The sequence below is a fragment of the Triticum aestivum genome, chromosome 4A (assembly GCF_018294505.1).
Source record: "Triticum aestivum cultivar Chinese Spring chromosome 4A, IWGSC CS RefSeq v2.1, whole genome shotgun sequence".
NCBI classification, from domain to species: Eukaryota; Viridiplantae; Streptophyta; class Magnoliopsida; order Poales; family Poaceae; genus Triticum; species Triticum aestivum.
This window is the reverse complement of record NC_057803.1, coordinates 733,902,137-733,913,334: the sequence shown is the minus strand read 5'-3', so window position 1 is coordinate 733,913,334 and position 11,198 is coordinate 733,902,137. Positions and strand designations below refer to the sequence as shown.

General features: G+C 42.2%; 1 protein-coding gene across 1 annotated transcript; it reads right to left on the bottom strand.

Moving 5' to 3' along the window:
* Positions 1 to 10,226: 10,226 nt before the first annotated feature.
* On the bottom strand, positions 10,227 to 11,036 carry LOC123083463 (uncharacterized). Its single transcript, XM_044505503.1, has one exon. The coding sequence runs from the start codon at positions 10,943 to 10,945 to the stop codon at positions 10,340 to 10,342; it is 606 nt and encodes a 201-aa protein (XP_044361438.1). The 5' UTR covers positions 10,946 to 11,036; the 3' UTR covers positions 10,227 to 10,339.
* Positions 11,037 to 11,198: the final 162 nt, after the last annotated feature.

The following is an 11,198-nucleotide window of genomic DNA, read 5'->3' as shown; positions in this document are numbered from 1 at the left end:
TGTGGGAGGAGCATAAGCATAAGGAGGCATCCATGAGAAAAGGATAATTTTTTTAATTCATAATTCTATGTCTGCATGATGACATTGGTTAACTGGTAATAATAAGTCAGTGTCATACGCCCATACATCACTGATGAAACAGTTGTTTTTCCCCATTTAGCAAGGAAATTATGATCTGTTCCTCTACCAATAATTGTAAATTAGTCATGACACCCAGTCTAGCACCTGTCATGTTGTTTGATTTGTCTGTCTATATATATGTGATCATGAGTGGTCATACAGAACATGACGATTTCCAAAATACAAATACACTTAAAGTTAATTTGATTTTTCATTAATGTGTCCAATTTTGGTTGTATACATTTAATTTTTAATTTGGCATCCCATTCCGTGCCAAGAATCAAATGACAAGCTGAATTTGTTCCTTTGTAACGGGGTTCAGTAGCTTCCCTCTCCTGAATTATTCTTGTTGTAATTTCATGGTTATGCAATTATCAATCTTCTTTTACTCATTTCACGTGTCCATATTTAGCCAGGCAACTGAAGGTGGGTCGTGTATTTTAGCACAGGTTTGATGTGGCGGTTGTTAACTTATTCCAACTGTGAAGAATGGTAATTGTTGCCGGATAAATTTCTGGTCTTGCACCATGGACGGCCTGAATGGCGCTGACGCGTGCTTCTCCGGAGGAGGGCCATGTGATGGCCAGACCGACAGACATAGCCAGGTAAGACCAAATAAGTGCTAGATACTGTCATGAGATAAATTTTGATGGATAGGATTTTAATAAGTTAGCGGTGTAGGTCGAGATGATGAAGAGATCGGTATGCACAATGTGTAGACAGAATATGATACATTTACATTGACAGGTGTAGGCTCGGCTGGAGAGCTTTAGTCTTTTTATTGATTAAGCTTAACACTTCTGCTCATTAATTATTACTTTGTATTCATCAAAATTATTTATTTTGTACTATACTGTAGCATTTCGACGGACACAAACAGAGACGGCCATGGTGCTAGCTGATAGCACTTGCTAACTTAAAAAGTCTGCATACCTTTTATCGAATTATATGAGAGTTTCTTGCCAACTATTGAGCTTACCAGTTTTAGATCTATGTCACTAAGGCCACTACTCAACTTCAGGTTGGTACTTTGTGGCAGAGTATACCTCCATAAGTCTCCATCGAAGATACTAATGTTTATTGATGATTATTTGTTTCAGGATATGCGGTACAAGGGATTCGAGGCAGATGGAGGAAGGAGCCGGAGCAGGTGGTGGATTAAGGAAGGAGCTGGAGTAGAGACGGATTAGAGCTGCTTAAGTGCAGGTTTTTAGACTAGCCTGCTTAAGTACATGTTCTTAGATTGCATATGGAAGGGAACTTACGTGCATGTTTTTTTGATTGCAGGATGGAAGGGAACTTAAGTGCATGTTTTCGGATTGTATATGAACTAAGTTCCTGCTGAAAAATTGTGACCGCGTTTAGAGTTGGCATTGGTGCTTGGTCAGACATTGTGTCTTTGTAACTACACTAAGTTCCCTGGTTTCTGCTTAAAAATGTTTACAAGATGACATTTCTAAATATGATCTAGAAGCCCTCAAACCAGATCAAGCTCAGTACATTGGAATCAAAAGAATGACAAGGTTCTAACTGTGTTCACATGATTTTGAACAGGCCCATGGAGATAAGCCCTAATGTGCACCCAAGGTTCAGGGAGGTGATCCAGGTTTCCAAGAAGGTTACAAGGTTAGTTGCTTGTGCAATTCAGCTCGAATGTAGCTTGTTGCTGGAAGGAGTAGAGTTTGATTAGATCGGATCAGGATTATTTTGTATTTTGGTAGTGGTTAACTACGGGATATGCACCTGCCATTTTTCTATGCATATTTTTCTGTCCATGTATGTTGCTTTGTTTGATTCAAGTGTAATTGGACCGTGGCAGCCATGGAGGATATATGCATGAAGCCATGAGCAGTGAGCAGCTTACCTATTTATTATTGTTGGCCTTTTCAGTTGGATTTAGTATAGCTGCCTCTCAGATGATGAACAGAGACTAACATTATATCTTTATTCTTGCATCTTACACCCCCAGCTTGAGAAAAACAAACCTTATCATTTTCATTTGTAGAATTAATATCATTATTTAAGGGATCAGTTGGCACTGATGCCTAAAATGTGTTGTTTTTTCGCATGCTTAATTGTACACAGCTAGATAGACATGCGTAAGTATTTAGGTTGATGCACAAGTCAATTTACAGTAGGATTATGAGGGCAATCAATTGAGCTCCAACAACCATCAAACCGAATACTTATGTTTGTTGAGTTTATGTTAATAATCATACTTGAGACCTTAGCAAAGCAATCTGTAGAACTTGTAGTGAAAGCAAGACTTATCATTCAGGTTACTTGTAATGACCTGTGACAGAAAAGCAATCTATAGAAATTCTGTTTGCGTGATCCCTATGCCTTCTCTATATGGTGTTCCATCTAGGTTAATTGTTGTGATGGAACCTTTCAAGGCTGGTTTAGTCTGGTCGATCTTATCAATGTACGAGGGAAAGTATGCATTCCAGATCAATGTAGATGTCAAGCTGGAATAAAAACATTCAATAGCTTCTCAGTATGGACATTGTTCTAATGATTTCATTACTTCCCCATGGTTTTAGCCTGTCATGGATGGAGAATCATCATCCAGCTACATCTCCCTTAGAATCAGGGAAACGTTCCCCATTTAAAGACCAAACATGCATAATCTATTTAGAGTTTCAGTTTGTTTTTTGTCTGACATCTCTGTTGCCTCTGTTATATTACTACATTGCTATTAAAACAAGGAAGAATGGCCTGATGTTGCCTTTGAATCTGATTGTCGGGTACTGGTGGAGATGTGGAACTCAAAAAAACATAATAGATAGAGATTATCGGCTTCCTGGCAGAAATTGAGTTGAGCCAAGCTTTTTGTTCTTTTACTCTATCTTTTCTTCTTAGAGAGGTTAATTTTTAGCACACCTGTGTACAAACCTGCCCTGCAGGTTAGGGACCGAAGGCTATGTCGTAATTGTAATGCTAGCCCTTCAGAATAAAGCTAGCTCCTTTGATTGTCAAAAGTGGCCCCTTAAAGTTGTCCACTTCAGAATATTGGTTCAATGCCATTAATTTTTTTATGTGAGATATTTGTTTTGTATTTTAGTAGTCGTTCAAGTGTGGGTTATGTTTATTTGTAACACGTAATTGACTATCAGAATTTTCATGATACGTTGTCAAGGCCATTTGCAGGTTTATATAAGCATTTGGTTAGCAACCTCATATTATATAGTATCTGTTGATTTAACTATCTCTATCTTTTTTCCCAGGTTTTGGTTATCCATTGCTTACATGATGATATTTAGACCAATTGTAAAGTTGCATCTCCACATACTGAACACAATGCAAGGTTGCTTTTCAATCATAACTAGATTTCTTTTTCTTTTACAGCCTATCGATCACAAGATTTATCATTTCTGGATAAACTACTTGAGTGGCATAACAACATTGTGTATTAATCAAATTTATATATTTGTGGTCAACATTTAACGTGCGTTGCACGTGCAAGCTTACTAGTAATTATAACTACCTAGAGCAAATTGTGCTAACAACCATCTAAAAAAAATTGTGCTAATAACCGTCGCCCAAGTGAAAAAAAGTACGAACCCTTTTTATTTAAGTAAAAATAACTCGCAATGGTGCTAGTGCCGCTGCATGCCAGCCCGCACTCTCGCCATCTGCCCAGCCCCGCCAAACACAAAATTTTGTAGTTTCGAAAAATTTGGTAACTTCAATGGAAATGAACTATTCTTTCCTTTAAAACTGAGGGACAGGACTTTCAACAAACAAAGAAGTGAGTTGAAGCCTTCCTTTCGGCCAGGAGATGTCAGGGATGAGTCTAATAATTCTTTTATTTAGTGTAAGGAAACCAAAGGAATTCTCATATACACCCAGGAGGTGAATCGGAGGAGAGGAGGCCCAACTATGAGGTACATCAGTGGGTGTTACAATCATACGTAGATGAGTTCTATGGGGATGGTAAGAAGAGATATATTTTACATCCCATAGGGGCTATAATTGGAGATACTATTGTTTCTGGTACAAACGTTTCTATATCAATGAGAAATGCCCTACCTTTGAGCGGGGTTTGAACAATTGATTTACGTAATTGGAAGTAACCAATTAGGTTCGACGAAACCTAGAAATTGATCACTGACTCAATTTGACTACCTCTATGGGATAGACCTCAACAGAAAACTGTGCCAGAATCCCACCGCAGCCCCCCAACTTTGAAAACCAGCTGGATGGGATTCGCCTACCGACGTCCGCCGGTGACAATGAGGGGAGGGAGTGGACGGGAGGAACCAGGGGTGGGGCCGCCTTACGGTTTCACCTGGTCTCTTGCGGGAGAGAAGCGTACAAACAATTTTTCAACCCATTAAATCCTTCCGTGAACTAGTTCGGATGATGTTTAACAAACCAATGAGATACTCTGGTCATAACCATAATATTCTTGTTTGTCATGATTTATTTCTATTTTTTGTAAAAATCTCTCTGCTAGTATGTTTGTGTTAAGGGCATGCACTCTTACAAGATTGAGAGTATATTTTTGCATGCATTGTCAGTTTGACAGGGCAAATGATACATTCAGTCTTACTGGAGATCATCGGAGCAGCTGGCTCTGTTTATTGGTTTATATGCTGTGGTATTTTGATCTCTTGGAACATCACAGGCTTGAAGCTTACCAGTTTTTGAACGTAAAAGACAGCAGGCCTGAAATGGCCTGAACGTTCAGATTAGCAGTTTTTGTAACATAGCACTCTACTTATAATTTTTTGAACTCAGCAGTACATGTAACATTAGTAATTAAGGAAAAAAAATAGCACACTACAATAAAATAGCGCTGGCCTCAAAATACGATATTAGCATGCTATTAGTGAGGCATTGTACACTGATTGATTTAGCGAGCCAATTCTTAGCATGCTATAGCGTGCTATTAGCGGCGCTATAACGCGCTATTAGCAACAGAGAGATGGTACACCTAATATCTGCAGAAATTTGGCCCCTGAAGGATGCACCGATGTACTAGCTAGCAGTCAGTTTTAGATGCTATGTATCTTTCTGAATATTTTTGGCAGTGGAGAGCTATGTATCTGGTAGCTCTGCTGACCATAAAATTCAGTCTGTGTAGGTAAGCTCTAAATTACTAAAGGAACTTAATGAAGGTGCCATTTGTCGAAAGTTGCAAAAGAACCAAATAAAGTGGAAAATATGAGTTTTATATAGCATCAGAAAGTTGGTTGTTTTTTCCCATGCTGGCCTCAAACATCAATTCGGCTTAGGCAATGACATTGCAGTAAAAATATGTTCAGAGTAAACAGTCAGCACTAAAAGTTCAGAAACAGAGCCGCTCTTCAAATGTTGTAACTGGAAAAAAAATTGTACGTGAGGAGAGCACAAATCATAGCTTTCGACCTGGCTGGCATCGGCATTGAACAAGAGGATGAATCCAATGCATGCATCACTTTCTCTTCCTAGACCAAAACACACTTAGAGGAATCAGCTTTTCTTCGACATGGCTCGATCAGCATCTCCAGATAGATGAAACTGCATGAACTTTCAATATGAACAAGGCACTAATAGGAATAGGAGGCTGTTAAGAACAGATAACAAGCATCAAATTTATCGGTAGAGTAGATAAAATGCTCACCACTTCATATAGTAGGTGCACACAATGATGGTGGGAAACCAGCATATAGTCGACCAGGATAGATGGGTTTGCTAAGTGCAGCGAACAACTCCACCTGCAATGTCTTCAAGTCCACTGAAAAGTATCCAAACATGGGCTCATCTTGTGAAGATGTGGTGGTGTACACCGCTTCTATGATCAGGTATCCCCCAGAGACACCAACCAGAATCGCACGCTTTACCTCGGCAACTGGATGATCTTCTCATAGTACTATTGGTTATTTCTCATAATGGAATATGTGAGTCAATATCGGTCATCTTCACTATCCTCATGAAAGCCTCGAGTGAGCATCCCGAGTGTTCCTTCCGGCGTCTCCACAATGACAAAACTGCTATTGCCAAGTTGTTCAGGTGGCAGGTCGACAGCAAAGAACTCCTTGTGCACACGTCAAGCACAAGCAACCCGTTCTCGAAATGCAAATGCCAATAGAAATGCCCGTGGACGAAATAGCGTTTGATAGCCCAGACTCGTAGTTTTGAAATGAAGCATCTCAATGTAGAATCAGCACTCCATTGATTATAAGTGAGAACATGCCATTGTCAATACAAAGAGGTGAAGACGAGAACCGTTGGGAAGTTTGGCTCCATCTTGTGAGAAGATTGATGGATTCTCAACAGCCAGACCAGTTCTATTGGAAACTAACCAAGAATAGAGTGTTTTCGGTAAAATCCATGTATTTGGATATTATCAACTCTGGCTCTATCCCTCGATCGATGCATATTTGGAAGAGCAAGTCAAAGTGCCTATAAAAATTAAAGTGTTTATATGGTTTGTCCATAAACAAGTCATTTTTACGAAGGACAATTTGGCAAAACGCAACTGGACAGGATCTCGAAGATGTAGCTTCTGTGATCGTGATGAATCTATCAAACACCTCTTTCTTGATTGCCCAATGACAAAAAAATTATGGTGGTCTGTTCACATAGCATTTAATCACTCCTCCGACTACCATCCACACGTTATTTGGGACGTGGCTAGATGGAGTAGAGTTAGAAACGGCAAAACAGATCTGTGTAGGAGTATGTGCTTTATTATGGGCAGTATGAAACTGCAGGAATGATTTGATTTTTAACAGAGCAACACATAATCATTTCTTGCAGTTATTTTTCGGGCCACTACATTGATCCGTGTGTGGTCGCTACTCACTCTGATGGATGCCAGGGAGTGTATGGTTACTAGGTCTATCTGATGGGAGACGGTAGCACGAGCTATCTTCAATCGGTTTGGATGGAGGTCATGTAATAGCAGGATAGGTGTTTAGTTTCCTGTCTACTTTTATTCCGCCGGTTGTGGCTATCATGTTTCATATTCTTCTTCCTCTTTGTGAGTCTTTTTTACCTTTTTGAGACCTAGAGACTTTATTGAACCTTTTGCTTATTAATAAAATGGCCGCATGCATCGTTCTTGATGCAGAGGCCGGGGGATAACCTCCTTTTTGAAATAAAAAACGAGGCATAGCACCCTGAATGATAAAGGGTCCTTGTCATCCTCGCCGGGAGCAAAGAACGTCTTCAGACTGAGGAGGTCTGCCTATGGATCAGCGCTTTCAGATCGCCCGGGACGGTGGGCAGCAGGACATAGTGGTAGTGCACGGGGTCGCCGCACACGGCAAGGTTACTGTTGACGTATAATGTGCGGCCTAGTCTCTTTCATCAGATCGGTCTTTTGATTGCATTGGCTAGAGCATGCACTTCTACATGGTATCGGAGCCAAGAGGTCTCGAGTTCAAGACCCGGCTGGCACAATTAAATTGCAGCCCACTTTTGGTCCACGTTTAGGCCTGAGGGAGCCACACGTGAGGGGGAGTGTTGACGTATAATGTGCGGTCTAGTCTCTTCCATCAGATTGATCTTTTAGTTGCATTGGCTAGAGCATGCATTTCTACATCGTATCGGAGCCAGGAGGTCTCGAGTTTGAGACCCGGCTGGCGCAATTAAATTGCAGCCCACTTTCGGTCCACGTTTAGGCCTGAGGGAGCCACACGTGAGGAAGAGTGTTGACGTATAATGTGCAGTCTAGTCTCTTTCATCAGATTGATTTTTTAGTTGCATTGGCTAAAGCATAGCATGCATTTCTACGGTTACTGACCGAAAAATTGTGGTGCTCCCAGTCGCATATCTCGGCGAAGCAAACGAGGATGCACCTGCTGCTTTTTTCCTCGACCGGGGCGCCGGCGAGGAAGGCGCGTCCGTTAAAGATAGTTAATTGGACTCCAGGAACGGCCGGCAGTGGATGGCAGGAAGGAGGAGCATGAGAAGTCAAAGCCGACGAAGGCGCGGGCCGGGACGGCGGAGGGGTGCGGCGGCTAGGCTGGGACGAAGAGCATGCCGACCAGAGGCAGCGGGTGGAGTGCCCGGTATCGCCGTAGGAAGGAGTGGTCGGAGATGACACGGTGGAAGGAAGCGCGAGCTGTGGAGGCGCAGGCGAGGTCGGCGGAGGAAGATTTCCTGGAGCAGTACATCCGGGATATCGGCAATGGACAGCACCGACAGTGAGGTTTGGTGGGAATCTGGAGCCGGCAGTCGCATCATGGTAGTCGGCACCGGCAGTGGGGTTTCCTCCAGGATTGAGCTGGAAAGAACGGCGGCTCCACCGGTGGTGCTGGATTGGAGGTTGGCTGCCGCGCCATTGTGGATTTGGTGGATCGCGGTGACGGTGCCATATTTCCTTCCACACCATCTACGTGACTAACCCACTTCAAAATTAATCTCCAATTTTTTTAATTGACGCCATTAACAAATCCTATTTTTTTAACATAGTATAGACGCAAACGCTCATATACACATGCATACACTCACCCCTATGAAGGCACACACGCGTACCCTACCCCTATGAGCACCTCCGAAGGACTGAGCCGGCATATCATCTTGAAATTTACGAAGTCACCGTAGGCACCTCGTCATCGACGGAAACGTCTCCTCCCACTGAATGCGCATCGCCGGAAATCCTGAAATAATCGAGGGAACAAATGCGAGCACCAGGACTTAAACCCTGATGGGCTGGGATACCACAATCCCTCTATCCATCCAACCACAGGTTGGTTCATAATCCCTTGATTGTATCACTATGATAAGGAGATTCCAAATGTGCCCTACCATGTTTGTTCTTTGGTCGGAATTTCCAATAACAGAATGGTTACGTAGTTAACGTTAGCCTAGAAAACTTTTTTTTATCAAGAAAACTTTTGATCTATCTATCTTTAATAATGACAGTATAACGAACACCTAAAATAATAAAAATTACATCCAGATCCGTAGATCACCTAGCGACGACTACAAGCACTAAAGCGAGCCGAAGGGGCGCCGTCATCGTCACCCCTCCCTTGCTGTAGCCGGACAAAACTTGTTGTAGTAGACAGTCAGGATGTCAATCGTGCTAAGGTCCCGCAGGACCAGCGCGGCAGACCAACAACTAACGCCAATTAAGAATAGCATAGATCGGAAGAATCCAATCTGAAGAAGCACACACATAAATGAACTATGACCAGATTCAGACAAATCCACAAAGCATAGATCAGCTGGAAACACACCTCCACACGCCACCGGCGATACTAGACAAACCATCGGGACAAGGGCTAGGCAGACAGAACCTTATTCCATCTTCAGGGAGCCACCGCGGTCTCGTATTCCTGAGTAGGACACAAATCCTAACAAAACTCAAAGAAACATCTAAAAACAGAGCCCTCCCTTATGCAAGGACCGGGATCCACCATGTCGCCATGGCCCTAAGGCCACCGAAGACGAGACGGACGGGCGCCGCCGCTGGTGAAGGCAGAGGAACCCTAAGCTTTTCTTGGGGAGGAGGTGGCTTTCTTAAGGTTAGCCTAGAAAATTGTTGCTACGGTTCAAGAAAAATCAAATCAACTGTTCCGAAGTTGATTGTAATTTCGTAATTTTTGCTACTAGCTTACCAAACGGAGCTTGGTCAACTGTTCGGAAGTTTCAAGTAGTATTGACAGTTTGACACCCAAATGGTCGTGAGATGTTGGCTAAACCGGTGATTATTTGCTCGAGATCGAGCGATTTAATTGTTTCTCCCCACCAATTTGTTTACATTGATTTCAGTTTAATTGTTTCTCCCCACCAATTTGTTTACATTGATTTCGGCTCTTCATGCTTGAAAAGACTCACGCATAGACGTCACTGGAGATATATATAATTTCAATACATCAGAATAACACACTGACAATGGGATTTCAAAAGTCAATTTAAAAGATAGGTTCCATAACGAGTGACACATGACATTATTGTAAGCCTTTGAAGAAAAAAAGACGGACGTGCCCAAAAAAAATCTGCAATTATCATGGCAAAATGTAGAATTGTTGCAAAACCATGCATGCTAATATATCAAAAGACAAAAGCATAGTCCCTCCGCCCCAAAATAAGTGTCACTGATTTAGCACATAGTTTGTGCTAAATCAGTGATACTTATTTTTTGACGGAGGGACTAGTACAATTGATGCCACAACACATTTATTATTATATTTATTATAATAACTAGTAAGATTACAATTTATTTATCATCGACATATTTTCTTCCAGATAAACATAAACACTATATTACTCAAGAAACCTATGGTGCTACCAAGGCGGTGTACAGTTTAACCAGCATGCCCAATTCATCGTTTTCATTGACAAGAGCCCCCACCGCAGGCATGTCAACAAGCTCGGAGCTGCACTCGTGGACACGGTCATATGCCATATCCATCCAACGGACTAGCTTTATGGAGCGTAGCCCGCCCTCGTCCCCTTGGTAATCCCTGATCATGGCATCACATTTGTTGATGACGCTCACCACGGTGTCATAATCCACCTCACACAAACTGAGGACCCGCATTGGCACTGTGCCCTTTTTGATGTTTTCCAACATTTTCTTGACCTTAATGACGATAGTAGTGACTCGACCCCTAAGGATGTCGACGGCGACTAGCTGCAGGTCACGGAGATCCTTAGCCTTAGTGCTTCGATTGTCCGATTGGAGGGTCGTTAAACAGAATTGCTCTATGTCAGGGTCTCCATATGGGTTGTTGAATGTGGAAGACTTGCACGCTTCTACCATGAGGTTGGTCGCCTTGGGCTTGCCTCCACCAGATCCACCGGCTTGAGCCGTCGTGGTCACGGAAAGCAGCATGAAGACAATGGCGGAAAAGACGATGGTGGCCATCGGTGTTGGTGCCATATATTTTTGCACGGCTTGTTAGAAGCCTTGAACTATACTACAACCTAGAGAGATGGGGATAAATGGATACAGATGGATGTGTAGGGGAAAATTGGTTGGATATGATGTCTGGGAGGTTGGGATTAATTTATAATGCGTATAGTGGGGTTCATAAATGCGGTATGCAACTTGGTCACGGATATGCCTATGATTATTGTCTAATCTGTGCACAAATATTTGAGGGTTCATTTTGTATCTCCTTTATTAATGACAT